At 44.8% G+C, this 18,588-nt stretch overlaps 1 protein-coding gene across 1 annotated transcript in view; it reads right to left on the bottom strand.

Moving 5' to 3' along the window:
• The window catches only part of gmds (GDP-mannose 4,6-dehydratase), a 143,902-nt gene extending 127,127 nt beyond the window's left edge, over nt 1-16,775 (bottom strand). Inside the window, exons 1-4 of the mRNA XM_046392897.1 lie at nt 16,513-16,775; nt 7,389-7,433; nt 6,159-6,246; nt 5,445-5,554 (exon numbers count right to left, since the gene is read on the bottom strand). Coding sequence (XP_046248853.1) covers nt 5,445-5,554; nt 6,159-6,246; nt 7,389-7,433; nt 16,513-16,611 — 342 coding nt within the window. The 5' untranslated portion in view covers nt 16,612-16,775. The remainder of the gene's footprint in view (nt 1-5,444; nt 5,555-6,158; nt 6,247-7,388; nt 7,434-16,512) is intronic.
• Between the last annotated feature and the right edge of the window lie 1,813 nt (nt 16,776-18,588).

Genomic DNA, 18,588 nt, shown 5'->3' with positions numbered 1-18,588 from the left:
AGGAATTCGGATATGGATAATGAAGGATATAGATGAAGGAAGTCTGTCTCCTGAACGCAATCTGCGCTTTTGTCTCCAAAAGTCACCAAAAACAATGAAGTGGAAAAAACCTGGTGCTGCTTCGTTACACGTAACCTCTCACCTCCTCAAACTCTTTCCAGCCTCTCCGTTCCCGCACCCACCCACCCCCCTCCTCCCGTCATGGGTGAGGTGTGTTAATAATTCAGCCCGTCTCCCTGTGCGTCTGCTGTGACAGCTGCAGGTGGGGGAACTCGCACGGACAGGGCGATGTCGAGGGGTTTTGTTCACAGCTTTCCTGCGAGGCGCTTCAGTGGGAGAACACAATGGGGTCGTGTTGAACCCTCAGATGCAGAAGAGATTAACGTGAGCAGCCGTGAAGCACTTCCCCATTCGGGTTCGTGGTTCATGCATATTTCACGAGAGCCGTTTCCAAAATATTCCATTCTTATTATTGTCAGAAAGATGCATAATTCATGACTTACAGCTACTGTGTTTTGTATTTCTTTTAGCAGGAGATTGGTCTCTCTTTCGTAAGAACAAAGACATCAAATCCATCCATATGCTCTTGATGTTTATTCAATTCAACAGGATTCTCAATCAGGAAGCGCTGAAACGATTTGTCAGATTTACTGTATTCGTTTCTATGCCTTGAACTATATACTATAACCGCACTATAAGGTGCACCTAAAAGCCTTCAATTTTCTCAAAAGCCGACAGTGCGCCTTATAATCCGATGCGCCTTATCTATGGATCAATATTGGTCAATCGTGGCTACCGTAGTCAGGGGGCGTGGCCGAAGTAACAGATTTAAGCGCCGGTACGGGGAAGAGGAATTCCAGCACAACACCATTTGTGTGTGTGTGAAGACCCCGAGATGGCTCCTTGCAAGAGACACGCTTACGACGCCGAGTTCAAGCTGAAGGCTATCAGTCATGCAGTAGAACATGGGAACAGAGCAGCAGCGAGACACTTCAACATTAACGAGTCAATGGTGCGGAAGTGGAGGAAGCAGCAAGATGACCTGCGCCAGGTAAAGAAGACTAAACAGAGTTTCCGAGGGAACAAAGCGAGATGGCCACAGTTAGAGGACAAACTCGAACAGTGGGTTGCTGAACAGAGAGCAGCAAGTAGAAGTGTCTCTACAGTCACTATTCGAATGAAGGCAGCAGTGTTAGCACGCGAACTTAACATCAGTGAATTTAGAGGTGGTCCTTCCTGGTGTTATCGGTTTATGAAAAGACGTAATCTCTCCATCCGCACACGCACTAGTGTTTCGCAGCAACTACCGAAAGACTATCAAGAAAAGCTGGCCACTTTCCGCGCATACTGCAAAGACAAGATCGCTGAAAAAAAGATCCGGCCAGAGCACATCATCAACATGGACGAGGTTCCACTCACTTTTGATATTCCTGTGAACCGCACTGTGGATAAAACGGGAGCACGTACGGTGAATGTTCGCACCACAGGGAATGAGAAGTCGTCATTCACTGTAGTTCTCGCCTGCCAGGCTAATGGCCAGAAACTACCACCCATGGTTATTTTCAAGAGGAAGACCTTGCCGAAAGAAAACTTTCCAGCCGGCGTCGTTATCAAGGCTAACTCGAAAGGATGGATGGACGAAGAAAAGATGAGTGAGTGGCTGAGGGAAATTTACGTCAAGAGACCGGATGGCTTTTTTCACACAGCCCCGTCCCTATTGATCTGCGACTCCATGCGCTCCCATATCACCGACGGAGTCAAAAAACAAGTGAAGCACACTAATTCAGTGCTTGCCGTCATTCCGGGTGGATTGACAAAAGAACTCCAGCCGCTAGATATTGGTGTCAACAGGCCGTTCAAAGCGAGACTGCGAACTGCGTGGGAGCAGTGGATGACGGAAGGCGAACACACATTCACCAAGACAGGGAGACAGCGCCGAACGACATACGCCACTATCTGCCAGTGGATCGTAAATGCCTGGGCTGATATATCAGTCTCAACTGTGGTCCGAGCTTTCAGGAAGGCTGGAATCGTGGCTGAACTACCAGACAACAGCAGCAACACTGACTCGGATAATGACGACGTTGACGAGACAGAGCCGGGCATGTTGGATGCCGTATTCGCCCAACTGTTCAATTCAGACACTGAAGAAGAAGAATTCAAGGGATTCGTGGATGAGGACTGAACCGATAAAGTGAGCTTTACGTGTTCCTTCTGTGTGTTCACAACTGAACAAGGTTGGTCATATTGTGAATATGGACATTAACGTTTGAGCAACGTTGAGTTATTGTTACATGGTTATTGCTTTGCACTTCGAGAGTTACTATATTGTTATTGCACTTACGTCTGAGTTACCGTAACGGTATCAGACTCTTTTACGTGTTTACTGAATCGAGGAAAAGTTAAAAATGTTGCACACACATCCCCACAGCTTATACTGGTTTAGATACTGAAGAGCACAATAATAAACGAGCCTGCAGAAACTCATAAGGACGAGTAGGTCTTTTGGCCATCTTTCCTGAGGGTTATGATAACATATTTGGAATATTGTTTTAGGGAAAGCCGCCCTCGCAAAAAGATCAAACTGACCAACTCATCTGATGTTATGGTCACACAGAAAAGACATAATATCCCTTCTGTTTTATTTGTGCGCCGAGCTTTTGATACTGCAGCTGGCTGCCTTTCAGGCCCTCCAGTGTCCGTCCACTATTCCCCGTCAACCTCCGCCCCTGCACCATCAGAAAATAACCTTCACTCTGTTCTCACTGATGACTCTCTACAAAGGAAACCAGCACCCACACACGCAGACATCCCATCTCAAACCAAAACTGCAGCTCAAGCTTCCTGGGGGAGTGGGATGAACAAGCTGGCCTCAGAAGGGATTCCCTGTAACACGACGGCAGCAGGGTGAGGACTGATGGGAAGGAAGAGTGAGATGCTGAGTAGCCGGTGTGAGTGATCTTTTCCTCTGTGGGACAGACTGGAAATTGCTCCACACCACGGCTGCCAGTAAAGCAGTGGCTCAGCCGTCTTTACTGGTGTGGGGAGAAGTAAACAGAGGAAAGTCGGGCAGGTACTTTCTGTGTGTGGCCTGGGGGGGGGGGGGGTCCTTCATATGGGAGGTGGGAGCAGAGTCACGGCCTCTGGCCACAGAGGATGTGGACAGAGGAGTCATCGTTCTCTCTCGCTCATTCTCCCACTCTCTTTTTCTTCCTGTCTTTCTTCCTTCGTTCCTCTTTTCTGTCTTTACTCTTACTTGATTCTCACTAGTCTCACTTTTTGCAAACATGCAGACAGTTTATCTCTGTCAGTGACTCCTTTACAAGTCAAGAGATCATACACTAAATTTATTTTCAGAGTCTTAAAACTTCTGTAGCTCATACGTTAATTTTACGTTTAGACATAATTTATTATGAGCTCTCATCTTGGGCTATAACTAAGGATTATTTTCGATTACCAAAAAACTGTAACAGAAAATGTGCATTAAAGTTTCTCAGATTCCATGTTTGTCCTGTCTTCTCATGTCTTCTTTTGTCCAACCAACACTCAAAAACCCAAAGATATTTAGTTTACGAGGCAATAAAACAGGGAAAAGCAGTAAATCACGAGACTGAAGAGTCTGGAAACGACAGAATTTCTGGCAGTTTTGCTTTAACTTATGATCATCGAATAAAGCTCGATGCCAAACTACATTGAGTTTAAGGTCTAACATGACCATGTGATGACCATGAAAGCGTTTCAGCTACTTGTGTTGTTATTTCTTTGAAGGATAACCCAAACATTTTCTGTTCTTCACGAATCGATTCATTTATAGTTTCAGAAAAGCTTATACCACCAGAGACGTGCGGGCTGACCTGGCTCTTCCAGAGTCAAACCAAGTTGAACTGAATGATGAAATGATACCAAGCTCATCCAAATGTGGTTGGATTCAGTGAAGAAACTGTCTCGTGTTCACATTACAAACGACCTTATTATCTATGATCTGACTAAGCTCTTGGCTCCATATCCCACCCAAACCACCGTGGTGACGGAGGATCAGAGCTGCCTGGAGACTGTGTGTCAGATCCCAGCGCGGAGGGGCAGCAGGGTTAGGAGGAGAAGGAGAAGGAGGACGGGTGGGGGTGGGGGTGGGGGTGGTGGTGTTGGTGGTGGGGGGGTGGCGCCGAGGGATCTCCTGGGATCACTGCGGAGCTCCGAGACAAAAGGGACATTGTGGCACTGACTGACCCATCCAAGAAAACATTACTTCCTGTCCCATCAGCTCCAGCATCCTCCGCACATGAGCTGCTCACTTCCCACAACTCAAAGTCCCTGTTCAACCTCATGTGCTGTTCAACAGGCTCCGCAGCACTCAGTTCTGCCCAACACAGTTTACAAGATCTGTGGACCAACTGGCATCCGCTACGTTTCAAACCGACCGCACAAGCAAAAAAATTTAATAGACAAGAAGGTTTTCACATTTGCTACATGCAATGGTGAAAACCCACATTAGCCAATAGGAAAAATGATGTTAGAGGAAGCTGAAGTATGTTGGAGGCTCTGAGCGTAGGTTTAAGCCCATTAATTACAAGTCTGTTACTTCTGACAAAGCTTAACTTTGATTTCTGTGCAGTCAGTGGCTACAACTCATGAAAATAAACTTTAAGGGACGTGACAGCTGTTTGACACAGTGGCTAATCCTTCTTCGGGTTCCATTTATCTGTATTTTTTATTTTTTTAAATTGCACTGTGGGTAACACAGGTGCCAGGCTTTCACAAGGAAGACCATATCTCAGGTTATGCTGCCATAGACTTTAATCTTTCTACTCTTTTAAACAGCCTGTCAGGACATCAGATGATGTTGGCGGCTTCCTGTTTTAATTCGAATCAGCTTTCTAATCATGAAACAAAAGCCAGAAAACAAACAACAGGCCGATATGAATTCCACGACAAGGATCATGTCAGTGTGGTCATTTCCTGTTATTATAATAACAAATCTAAAATTTGTCATCGAATGCTTCAAACGTCCTGTCAAACTACTGTAACAGCTTCCACTCTAAAACCTGTTATCATGTGACAGTAGAGAACCTCTCAGCAAAACCCACATAAAATCAGAACAAACAGTTTACTGTGATGGGTTACACGAGTAAAAACAGATCATCGCCTTAAAAGGCTTCAACCACCGTCTCCTTTCACAGTGTGAGCCATCGGGTTTCACTGGAAATCAGCCCATTTTCATTAGAACAAATGACACAAATACAAACCAGTTTCAGTTTAACTCACTACAATAACAGTTTGTTGGAGGAACACATCATTGCTGTTAAACACGGTTATCAGCTCGCTTCCTTCTGTCTGGCCCTTCAAAAGAAAGTGTGTGCAGTGATTTCAGCCAACAGGACGTGAGTTAACAGATCAGAGGGCGGACCTTCATCTGAATGAGAGTGCTAACATGTTTGTGGCGCTACCTTGACGTGACTCTGAGCTCCCAGGTTGTAGATCTCAGTCGGCTTCACCTGGTTGATGATCTTCACCAGGCACGTGCTGTCTGTCAGGTCGCCATAGTGCAGCTTCATGTCTGACAAAGAGGACACACATACACATACTGATACACTCACCCGCACTGGGTTATCACCTGTATACACCTGAATGCCTGTAGGCTGGAGGTGAGTACAGATGCTAAAAAAGAAGAGCTGAAGTAAAGTTATGTTCAGGATCTACAACTACTGGCAACATGGAGGATGAACAGTATTTTGTGTCATTAGTTAGGACTAAGACGGAGAGCGAGAGAAGTGAACTGTCTCTACCAAACAACAAAAGACGTGATGTCATATTTACAAGGTGATAACACTGAAATGGCATTTTGATCTTATTTAACCAGACACACTGACTGTGCATAAAGACATGAGAGCTCCCCTAGAGTGAATTCAAAACATCCTGATTGCCCCCTGGTGGCTTGCTGCAGTACAGCTCACAAACTCCTCCCCCTCCATGTTAGCAGATGGGACCTGGGTCATACGAAAATACCAAGGCTCCACTTCCCGATCACTACTGGACAGATTCCAGAACAAGATGGCAGCACTTGTATTTGAGATACTTTGTCTTCATTTTTGTACCATGAGAGTAAGTGGAGACGTGTCGGCCATCTTTACACGTGTCAGCGGTGCAGACGGGATACTTACTGCCTTCAGTGTGTGTCTGTGGGTTCTGGTACAGATGCTCAATGCGACCTGTGTTGAAGGAGCTGGAACGACGCAGAATACCATGAACCTGAATCAAAATGAGACACAGGAAATGGACACAAGGACATTCATTCAGTTTTAACATTACTTCAAACACCACCATGCTCATCTGGCATATGGGGGTTTGTTACAAAGACTTAGACTGAGTTTAAATTCATTATGTGGTTTGTAATGTTTACTGTATTCTTCTCCATGTTTGTGAAAACACATTAAAATCTGTGAAATATGATACGGTCATCTACTTTGATTTATTGTGTTTGGACCAGTGAAGTATTTTGTATCACAGAAGTTGATGTAATGATACTGCGTGGCTCCACTGTGTTTTTACTGATCTGTGATCTGTACTCCATGTTCTGAGGGGAATGTGTGAGGAAGCTCTGCTCAAGTAAGATAACAGAACCTGATCCAAGGGGAGTCCATTAGAGAGAGGACGCTGTGCCCTGACCCCACTTCCTTTATTCACTGTGCACTTCCTGCCTGCCTGTGCGCTCCTCTTTAATGCCCCCTCACACCCCCCACCCAATGCAGGATCCCCAGCCTGGACCCAGTCCACTTCCCCTCTGCTGTTTCTGAAGCAGGCAGCAGATGGCGAAGCTGACCAGGCAGGCTGGGATGGAGGTGTGTGTGTGTGTGTGTGTGCGTGAGGGGAAATGAAGTCATGCAGCTACTGTCAGGAAAGCACAATGAGCACTGGTGAAAAATGTGTGTCTATGCGAGCGTGTTGAATGTATAGCTGCTTTTCATGGGTGTGAAACCACCGCTGGAGCCTTACGTAGCTCCAGTGAGAAACAGCTTGTTAACCTCTGCAGCCACCGACAGGCTGTTGACTTTTTGTGCCCCTAAAAAGCACGCCGTGCAGCAGGTGAAAGTTTGTGACCTCACTCGCATGATCGTATAATAACAAGCACTTCCCTGTTAATGGTCTGACCCGGGGCTAAAAGGTGAGTGATGAACAGGCTCAGAGCAACACTGAGGGTCTTATCGGGGTGAGATGACAGTTGACTGTCGAGTTACGTCATGATCCCTGAGGAGCTCCCACACACTGCTGTTGGACACAGCTTATCCAGGGAATGTCCCTGCGTGTGTGTGTGTGTGTGTGTGGGCGTGTCTGAGCTTTTAAAGGACAAATTCTTGATCCCGTTCAGACAGCAGTCTTGATCCCTCTCTCACCTCGTAGCCTTTAGCGAGCAGGAACTCAGCCAGGTAGGAACCGTCCTGAAAAGACAGAAGACAGCTAACGTTAAAACCTGTAAAATGGATCTGTGTGGATCAGACATGTTGATAAGTTTCATGCAGCGACTGAATCACAGCCACACAACCAGAACATGATAAAACATTCACTACATATCAGTGAGATTGTTTCAAGATGGAAAACTCCTGAGATGGAGTTTTCAGGGTACCACAAATTAAACCAAACTATTTGTTTTAATCATTTCATTGATGTCGCATGCAGTGTGCTTTGGGCAGACTTTGGGCCTGAGTGTGTGTGTGTGTGTGTGTGTGTGTGTGTGTGTGTGTGTGTGTGTGGGAGCGAGCCCTGTCAATAAGGTCTTGTTCCTCTCACCCATGTTACTTCTAGTCTTTTTTCCCTGCTCAGTTTTTCCAACCGCACATTCTGGAACGTTCCGAACTAGTCATGGCATTCATCCTTCATACACCCCCCCCCACCCACACACACACACACACACACACACACAAGCTGCAAGCCTGCCAGCCCGTGCGTCCTCTCCAGGTAACAGTGGAGGTGTAGGGCAGGGAGCGGAGGACTCGGGATTTAGGGGGAGCCAGAGGTTGGGGGACACTCGAGAACCTGCACTGAGCACTGGGCAGGACTGTAATGTTTTAGGGCTGCATTTAGGGCCTGCTCCTGGAGAGACTGCACAGGAAGCTTTACAGTCCTAAACTGGAAAAAGTCAGGTTTCCAAAAGAAGCAGTAGAGACTTTATCTGTCAGATTACTCACAGTGAGCTGATTAAAGCTGTATTAGTAGATTTATGGCCACCAGGGGGCAGGAGAAAACAAGATGACAGACTGCTCAATCATGCATCCAGGAAGTCATTTTTGTCTTTTGGCTTCTGTCTGACGACACAGGACAGTGAAGTCTGAGTGTTAGGAGGATGACGATTTGCTACCTTCTAAGCGTTTGTTGGCGTGCACACACAACGTCTACATCAGTGCGACGGCTCGTCTCAAACTCCTCTGAACAAACATCCTCTGACGTCACCCAAATAAACTCCTGTTCCCAAGATAACTGAAATCTTTGCTTATGCTTCAGCTTATAAACATTTTACTCGCCTTCATTATCTCACAAGTGGACAGTCAGTACTGCACATGCACAAGTCTCAACAGAGACGGGGAAGGGGGGGGTTTACTTCCCGGGTGTTTCCACCCTCAATAAACAATCTTTACTGTTGAGTCCTGTGTGTGCCGATACGAAACCGTTTTGTTTTGCAGATAATAATTGAGAAAAAATTTGGCAATTTAGAACTGGTGTCATAAGATATGCACACAGACTAAATATATATGTATATACCATATATTTCCTGTTTTTTATTGGCTTTATTACTTGTTATTTATAATATTAATCATTTAATTTCCCAGTGAAATTTAGATGGGCAGTGCTGTGTGATAAATCAGATCTAACTAAACACATCCTGTGTGTATTGCCAGAGGAGACTGTATATAAATCCTAATATTAGTTTCAGCCCCAAAAATCCAGTAACAGGCAGAATTTTAGTTTTTTGATATGACTTCCACTCCTTTCTGTCAGTCATAGATTCCTATTCATTTATAATGGACTGAATATACATTGGAGATAATTTTCAAAATTGATGTTTATGATAATAATATCAAACTTGAAACGATTAATGAGGACTTTTATTGTGTCACTCATGTGTATGACAAAATAATCTTGACTCAAAACGAGTTCTCAACAGGTGTTTCTTGATTAGCCTGCTCTGTATACCTCATGGCTGCTGCTTGGACACCCTAAAGAAAATAAAAGTCAAAAAATGTGGCCATTTTATGAATAATAAAGACTTTGACTTTGGATGTTTCTCACTTCTCTGATTCTGCCCTCAAACAAAGATGGATTGATTAAAAATGCTAACCCGCTGGTGCCATCCTCTGAAAACACACTGACAAAAACACTTTTACTCGTGTTATAAAATGAATGTACACCTTAGCCTTTTTTAAAGATCATTTTCAGCCTCTGCAGGTTGTGCGGTCGTTTGGCACTGATGCCCAACCTGTTCCTGCATGGCTCGGAGGGGGGGATAGACATGGGCGCTGGCAGCCCCTCGCCCGTCCCCACGGCGTTCAAAGCTCCGGCCGGTGTCATGTTTTCCTGCCCCTGTGCCAGGGTCAAAGCGTTCCATGCCAGACCAACATGGAAAACAAGCCTGAAGAGCTGCAGCTCTGTTTCAAAACAAGAGGCTCCTTTGAGGCCACATTAGCCCATAAACCCTGGCCTCACCTCGCTGTTTCCTGTTATGGGGAGCTGGGCGCTTGGTGGGAGCAGTGGGTTGGACAGACACACACACACAGAGTCACCTGCCAGGTCAATGTCACACCACAAACTCCTTAAAGACTCAGTGAAATGTGTTTAGCTGCTTGTTTAGCTTTTCTGCACTCTTTAAAACATCTTAAATATATTTAACATTTGTTTCCTCATTTCCTGTAATTTTCTATCCTTTATGGGGATAAAACCCTCTCATATTTAATATGGCATTATTAAATGTCTATGAACAAACTAAAACTAGAGAAAACAAAGGTCATAAAGAAGAGACTCAGAACTAAAGAAAGAGATAAACAGAGAAAAAGTTCAGGAAAGAGAAGAAGAGGAACAAAAACCTGATGATGGTTTGAGAATAAATTCCTCCATGCGTTCGCTCATCAGAACCCAACATGCCCCCCACCAGCAGTGCTATCATTAGCTCCAATCAGCATTCCCATCATCATTATCACTCTTCATCAACCTGGTTTGATGAAGAGGAGGATACGCATCAGTAAGAGAAGGTGGCATCGCTGCCTGCGTGTGTCTGCAGCTGAGGGCTCATAAAATACCAGAGTTTCAGTCCGATATAAAAACATCTTTTAACACCTTACTTAAAGAAATATAAACATGTTCCCCACAAAATCCCTTTTCTCATCTCATTTTCCCAAGGGCAGGCGAGCAAGAACTTTGCCAACAGAAATTATATAAAGTTTTGACTAAAACTCAGGAGCTGTCGGATTAAATAAACAAGATTAGAAATGTGAACTGACTTCCACAGTTTTTTGATATTATATGCAGTAAACACATTGCGGTCAAGATCCAAAGTACCCACAATATTGAGGTTTAGTGCCTGGTCCTTCGTTGTGTCCAAAACTCTTACCAGGAAAAATTTCAGCATAGCAATAAAAATAAACAATAAGTGAAGCACAGATTTTTAACAGGTGACACCACTAAGACCAGTTTACTCTCTAAAATCATTCTCAGTTAACGAGTCTCTGCATTAAATCAATACATGTGACCTGATCAGCCATCTTAATAACAGGTAATAGAAATTCCAGGTGTATTTTTTCTATGACTCTGGCACAACTTTCACTTGGACGGAAAGCCGGACTGCATGCTGTGTGTGCGGGGCTGCAGCTAACGAAACCAACTCATTGTTCCTTATTATCAGCTAATGTGCCGGTTACCATCTGGACTGAGCATCTGATGTAAAATGTCTTAACAACAGTGAAAAATGACCATCAAAAACTACGATATAAATATATATATAAAACTAAGATATTCAGCCAAAACATCACTGAAGGCAGCAAATATTCACATCTGAGAAGCAAGAAGCCATAATCATATTTCTGTATGCTGAACCATGTGTACAAATACTGTATAGTACACAGCCACAACCTCTTTAACAACTTTCAACACAGCAACCAAAGAGAAGAAGGGAGTGAATCCTCACACAAACCCCAGTGCCATGAGTTTGTCACCCCCTGCTGGAGGAACTCTGAACTACTAATTTCTTCATCAACAGGATCATCAGGGACGCTCAACTTTTGACTGATGAGGGCTTGATCACCTGCCTAACATTAAGGGGAAAAAAAACAGGTTATCTTGAACCAAACATGCAAAGAGCTTCATCCGAGTGGCTGCAGGCATCGTGTGTGAGTTCACGGCCGTACGGGAGTTTATTTGTGTGTAAGCTACAAATGAATCACTTTAATGTGCTTTCATTAGACCACAAGGAGAAGCTGCCAAGGACGCCGCTGGTCGGCATTAGGCCTGAAACGGTTTAATGAAGCTGTAATCTCTCACCCACACTCACCCTGCAGTAAGCAGGAACGTTTGGTGTGTGTGTGAAGAGCAGCAGTCAGAGCGTGTCACTGACATATAGCGCTTCCTGCTTGAGTTACGATTCAGTAATAAGAAGCTGCAGATGCTTCCTCTGTTGTACAGTATGAAAACGATGACTGACACAACACGTCCCTAAACCTCCGATACCAACACTTTGTTTACAGAGAACATTTCAGTTAGCTTTTGAACCTGTTCATTTGAATCCACCTCTGAATAAATACAATTATTTATCTCTGTAAGATTTTAACAGAGGTTTTATTATGCCACTAATACCAGCTATAGATGATTGACTGGTGATCTGCACACACTGCTCTATAATTCTGCCATCACTGCAGCCCTTCTTATTTAAACTTCACCACTGACACTCAGGCAGCTAAATGAATTCAGCTTTCCATTACACCTGAGCATACATCCCTCCATGTCTGACTACAAGTTATCAAGTTATTATATCTTTATGAGCAGCAGCGGAGATGTGTGCACAGACTCTGAGCTTTATGATTATTATTGCTGGCGCTCGCTCCGGTTCGGCGACGGAGGAATGAGAAGTGTATCAAACGCCAACAAAGGATGAAGGAAAAGAGGCTTGCAGCAGGATCATCAAACAGTTCGAGGGGTCGAATCGCAGCGATGCCTTGTTTTCCCAACCAGAGGAGCTGCAGAGAGAAGCTCACAGCCAAAACAAAGTTTTAGTGTCGAGCGGAGAGGCCGAGGCTGTCCTCTTCATAACCCCGGACCGTAAAACAGCACCATCAGCCAGAAGCCCCTGCCCGCCTCTGCAGATCTGCCTTGGCACTCAGGTGGTCTCCCATAACTCACCCTCTCACACCAATACTTCACACTGAGACAGCAGTCGAAAATATTCAGACTGAGCAGCATGCCGCCCCAGGATTTATGAACAGTAGTTAGCCAGGCGATTTATGGCATCACTGTGACCCTGCCGCCCCAGCCAGTCACTCCTGAGATGGTCTATCCAGATGCCTGCCTACTCACCTCCTGCATGGGCGCTCAGCATTCAACAGAAAAGCCATGAACAGCAGAATAAAAATGAGTTAACACTGTTATTCTTTGTATTCTGTATGCGAGAGGTTGAAAATTACTTCTCAAGGCCCGTGCAACCCCAGGGCTGCACGGTGGGGACGCTCAGCTGACGGAGAAACATCCCACGAGCATCCGCCTGCTACCTGCAGCATGTGTGTTATGATTCTGATGAAAACCGCCTTTCACAAACTGATGATGCTCATCTGTACACATATGGCTGCTATGAAGAACACAGCGTGCACACCTCTGTTTACACACACACACACACACACACACACCCTGAACCACTGATGCACAAGTCTCAGACAGGCTCATGTTTCTGCACTTTGTGAGTGTCACTACATGTGGGCTGATTCAAAGAACAATAGAATAATACAATGATAATACATATTTCTATTCCAAGTGTTATTCCTAACATGGGACGTTTCATTTAAACTCATTTATGGGTAAAACATCACACTAGAATGTCTGACAAACTTCAAACTGCTACTGGTAAAACCAATATCGCTACAAAACTTGCAAGGGCCCATTAAGTCTCCAGATAAGTATGTTATCAGCCATGACATGGTTACTGCTGACAGGTGAAGTGAATAACACTGGTTATCTCGTTACAGTAGCACCTGGAAGTGGGTGGGAAATATCAAGCAGCAAGTGAACATTTTGTCCTTGAAGCTGATGTGTTGGAAGCAGAAGAAATCGGTCCGTTAGCAGGATTTGAGTAACTCTAGGGCCAAACTGTGACGTGGCTGGGTAAGAGCATCTCCAAACCTGCAGCTCTTGCGGGATGTTGCCAGTCCGTTGTGGTCAGGACCTACCAAAAGCCAAGGAAGAAAAACTGGTGAACCAGCACCAGGCTGGCTCGTGTTGTCCGATCCAACAGAAGAGCTACTGTAGCTCAAACTGCTGAAAAAGTTCCGGGTGGCGCCAACAGAAAGGTGCCAGAACAGACAGTGCATCGCAGCTTGTTGTGTACGGAGCTGCGTAGCGGCAGGCTGGTCAGGGTGCCCGTGCTGTCCACACAGGGTCCACACAGTGGGCACGTGAGCATCAGGACTAGATCACAGAGCCATGGAAGAAGGTGGCCTCATGTGATGAAGTTTTCTTTTCCATCTGGTTGAGGGCCAGGCCTGTGTGTGTCGCTTACCTGGGGAAGCTTTGGTCAATGATCTGCTGGGAAACCTTGGGTCCTGCCATTCATATGAATGTTACTTTGACATGTACCACCTACCTAAACCTTGCTGCTGACCAAGTACAACCCATCATGGAAACGGTGTTCCACGATGGCAGTGGCCTCTTTCAGCAGGATAATGTGCCCTGCCACACTGCAAAAATGGTTCAAGAATGGTTTGAGGGACACAACAACGAGATTTCAATCCATCTGAGCATCTGTGGGATCTGCTAGATAAACAAGTCTGATCCATGGAAGCACCGCCTTGCAATTTACAGGATTTAGAAGATCTGCTGTTGACGGTTTGGTGCCCGAGACCACAGCACACCTCCATAGGTGGAGTCTGTGCCTTGACAGGTACGGGCTGTTTTAGCAGAAAAAGGGAAACCTGCTCAATATTAGGCGGATGGTAATAAAGTTATGGCTGATTGGTGTACATGAGAGCAGTCGTACGTCAGACACGACGTGTAAAAGTGCCAGTTTGAAACAAAGACTTCTCCAAAGAGTGAAGGCTTGAGTCCATCCACAGAAAGGATGAAATGTTAAAGCGCAGGACCGGCTTGGTCAGAAGGTGTACATCTGAAGGAAACACTTTATCACACGTTAGCTACTGATGTTATCAAGTGACTGCAATGCGCACCGACTGAGTCTGTAGATCTGAGTGAATTAGAGTCTCAGGTATGGTGTAACTACAGTTTTTCCTATGAAAATGTAGGCCCTACCATAAAACACCTGCTTGGAGTTTGGTTTAAGAGCAGGTCCACTTTAAAACACCACCAGGAGCAAAAGGTTTCTAACATTAACATTCACAGTAACTGAAGGTACCTTCTACCTTCTGTGGGATGTATACCACAGTATAATCTGTAAAATAACATCTTCACAGATTTAAATATCCAAAACGCATTTCAGTGCATATTTTTAAGAATAGCTGGCCCGTGAGGCATTGTGAGGTTGTGAGATTTTATTAAAACGTTTTTAAAAAAAAGAATTTATGTCTATCTAAAACCAGAAATGTGGAAAGTGATTCAGGATTTACTGATACTCACACCTGTCCACAGTGCAGCATACATCTCAATATGACACGTAAACTCTTGTGTAAGTATAGACTGAATAATACTGCACTTTTAAAGGCTGTAGCCGCTTGTGACTTCCAGGCTGAGAGCAACACGATAGCGAGCATATTGTACACAAATACCAGTAAGGCCAGTTCTGCCAGGCAACCACTCCTCTGCCCAAAAGTGTGTTCAGGAAATGACACTTTATGTGAATGGCATCTGGCATGCTGTGCCTTACAAACATGACTAACGTTACATGCCACAGCGGGAGCATGTCGTCAAACAGGAAGTGTCTACCGGGAGATCCTGTACAGAATAGGACGTTACCTTAAGATTTTTTTTGATGACAACGAAACAGTAGTTGCACAAATTAAACATTAAAACTGTGTCTATGTCAAAAGGTTACATTTCACCATTAACAGCAACTAAACAGTCTAAACTTTGACACAGAACACACATCGCCGCTTGGGAATCACATCCACTGAAAGAAAGAAGAAGACTATTCTGCACACCTGAGCTGCTGGAACCGGATTAAACATTCAAAGTGTCATTAAGAACGTTCAAAGGTTAAACCAGACCAGGGCAGAAATGATCCGAAGGACAATAAAACGCCTCAACAACTGCTAACAAATCCATCGACTGCACATTTGTGCTGCATGTGTCTGCGCTGGCAAGCAGCAGACGGAGTGAATATCTTCAATCAGGCTTCCATATCGTATTTTAGAACCTGAAGGAAGTTGTCAGGTGGATCAGAGGATTTGCATCTCGCCTTCACTCACTGAATGTACTCGTTGTTTTATGAAACTGGCTTTCAAATCCAAATGTAAACTGAATTTTATGATAGCACAAGACATCTGAAGAGGCTGCTTTAGGCTTTGGCCCATATTCTACATCCTCCACCTTTCACTTCCAGGTCACTTAACTATCACTGAATTCAGACAAAAGAATTTCACTGAGACACAAGATAAAATGAATGAGCAAGTCACATCGCACACAAAGACAGAAAATGTCAAAAGTAAATCAAAAGTCCATGACTTGTTCCCACTGTGGTCCTGGATGTACAGACAGCAGAGATGCAGGAGTGCAGGTGGCAATGAGACTTCATGCTAATGAACAAAGCAGCGCTGTTAAAACCTCAGCATTACGTCAACACACCTCAGAATGGACTGACTACCGACGGAGCTGTTGGCCCTCCTGTTTGGTGTCATTTAGCTGCTACACAAATGAAAGAAATGGCAAAGTGGCTAACCTGGCAAGCGTGTGTGTGAGATGAGAGGGTAATAAATGATTTCGTCTTGGAAAACAAACATTTCACTTCATTTTAGCGGGAGAGCAGCTTCGGGCACAACTTCAGAGGAATTCAGAAGACTTAATTCAATGTAAGGGATTCGCACATTCCAAATGAGGCAAAAGATAGGAAACAGGACGATTCAGAGCAGATGTAGATTTCACAATGACCGGCAGGGTTTTTACACCTGGCGCAGGTGGAAACGCCGCCGGCGGTTAGAAACAAACGCAGAGCAGAAGCACAAATCAGATGCTCAGATGCTTTAAAATAGCAGAGGCGATAAAGCGACAAAAGTTGCTTATGAAAATCAGTAGCTGACGGGATTTTCCTTTAAGAGACTCATTCACTGACTCCTACAGAGTAACGTCACAGAAACTCTGGCGTATGTGGTGTAGGTGCCGTACCTGTCCGGTGATGCCGGTGATAATAGCCACCTTCCTCTCCTTCTTCGGCGCTCCGTTCACCGCGGAGCTAACGTTAGCAGTCTCGGAGCACTGGGCCATCTCTGCTGGGCTGGATGTTTACGGGCTGCTGCCAAAGCGACCGACAAAACCGACAAAACTCGTCCGTGTGTTTACGGCGTGAGTATCAACGAGTCTCCTCAGCATCCGTAAACCAAACGAGACCCAGTCCCGTACGTAGCAGGAAGCGGCGGCGAGATCAGCCAATGGGAGAAGAGCAGGTAGGAGCAGCAGAAGAGGCTTCACTAAAGAGGGCAGGCGCCTCAGCGAATGGTGGGCCTGGCTGGTCACAGCGCCACCTAATGGAGGGAGGGCGTGCTTTTTATATGTCTGACTGCGGTTGTTTTGTGCTATTATTTGTGAAGTATTATACGCCTGTTTTTGTTTTTTAAAAAAGCTAATTGAGATCGGGTCAAAATTCAGTTAATTAATCGTAGATCCACACATAGTTTTATTGTGCAAATCTCCAAATTACTGAGAGGTTGTCACTTTGGTCTGAGTGGCCTAACCCTTCATTATCAGCGTGGTGGTGTCTTCACAATAAGACAAATTAATTTTAAAAATGTAGTACTTTGGCTCTGATGCAGCAGTCAGTCTGTGAAGGAATGGAGTAGAAAGTATGATATTTGCCTCCATAATGTAGTATAAAACAACAAGTACCTCAAAGTTTGTTGGTACAGTCCTGTTGTAACACTGCTTTTACCTCATCAAAGGGTGTGAATACTTTTTCCACCAATGACAGTGATAACCAACCGGTTTTGCCAGATCTTAATATAACAAAGATAGCAGCAGACTCAGTGAATCACTTCTGCAGACCTGCAGAGGTGTGGCACTCACAGAGAAAAGAAGAAGAGCAGCCATTTTTCTCAGTCTTACTACTGACCCAGTTGGAAAAGTTACTTTTCTACACTTTGTTTGTGGATTCAGTCTGGCATATGGACTCTTCAGAAGTGAAGGGTGAGTGCTGAAAGGGGGATGTGGGGCTGACTGGGTTGATGGCCAGCTGCACCGTTTCATCTTCTATTCTCCCAGCTGAACCTGAACCCTGCACTCATTCCCACACGCACAACACATGTGTGTGAAGGATGTGGGATTGTGCACAGCAGTGGACACACAGTGAGAGTCAAATACCTTGAAACACACAGCGAGACACCTGCCGTCCAAACAAGAGAAGAAAAGAAGCAGAAGAAGAGCCCCGAGCTGTAACAGAGCTGTGTGTTGCGCTCTTTTGATCAGGCAGGCTGGATGAGCAGACCACTGGGCTTCTCAGGACCCCAGGCGCTTGTTTTTATGGGCCGATGTTGTCTTTAGACGGTAATGAAATCACGCCTCCCGTCATGCTGTGCTCTCTGGGAAGCCGAGCTGCGAGAGAGGGCTTTCACGGCCGCTACTGACACCCTCAGCTGGAGCAGATGTGCTCATATACAAGAATAATAAGAGACGAGGATCTGCTCTGATCGCTCCTGTTAGGAAGAGCCTCCAGCGATGTGAAATCAATCCCAATATATCGAGTTCTGCTCCTGAAATTCTGTTTAGTTTGGCACACCGACTGGTCAATTCTTTAATAAATGGACCCACTCGGACCCCGGATTGTCCTCTTCTTTTTCCACACTGCATGGGAGTATCACACGCAGTGTATTCTGTACTTGATTTGAACCACACTTTCCAAGCTGGACTCTGCAGCCCCTCAGCCAATGAGAACATCTTTTTACAATCATTATGTAAACATTTTCCCACATTTTAATCTGAAATGTTTGGTGTTTTATAGACTTTTACCAAAATTAGTGAAAAGGTTCCAGTAGTGGAACCTTATCACAGTTTTTGATGTACCGTACCAGAGTATTTTCATTCTCTGGTACTTTAACTTCTAGTCCATTACAAGCATATTCTTCTTACTGAACTACATCTGTTTGACAGCTTCAGTTTCTTTGCAGATTTAATTTCATAATATAAAATAAAATCAATATAGGAATTCTGTAATTTCCCAGTTATGGGACTAAAAAAGGATTATCTTATCTT

The sequence above is a fragment of the Scatophagus argus genome, chromosome 6, assembly GCF_020382885.2.
Source record: "Scatophagus argus isolate fScaArg1 chromosome 6, fScaArg1.pri, whole genome shotgun sequence".
Lineage (NCBI taxonomy): Eukaryota > Metazoa > Chordata > Actinopteri > Scatophagidae > Scatophagus > Scatophagus argus.
Note: the sequence above shows the minus strand (reverse complement) of the source record. Positions and strands in the feature narration are given on the sequence as shown.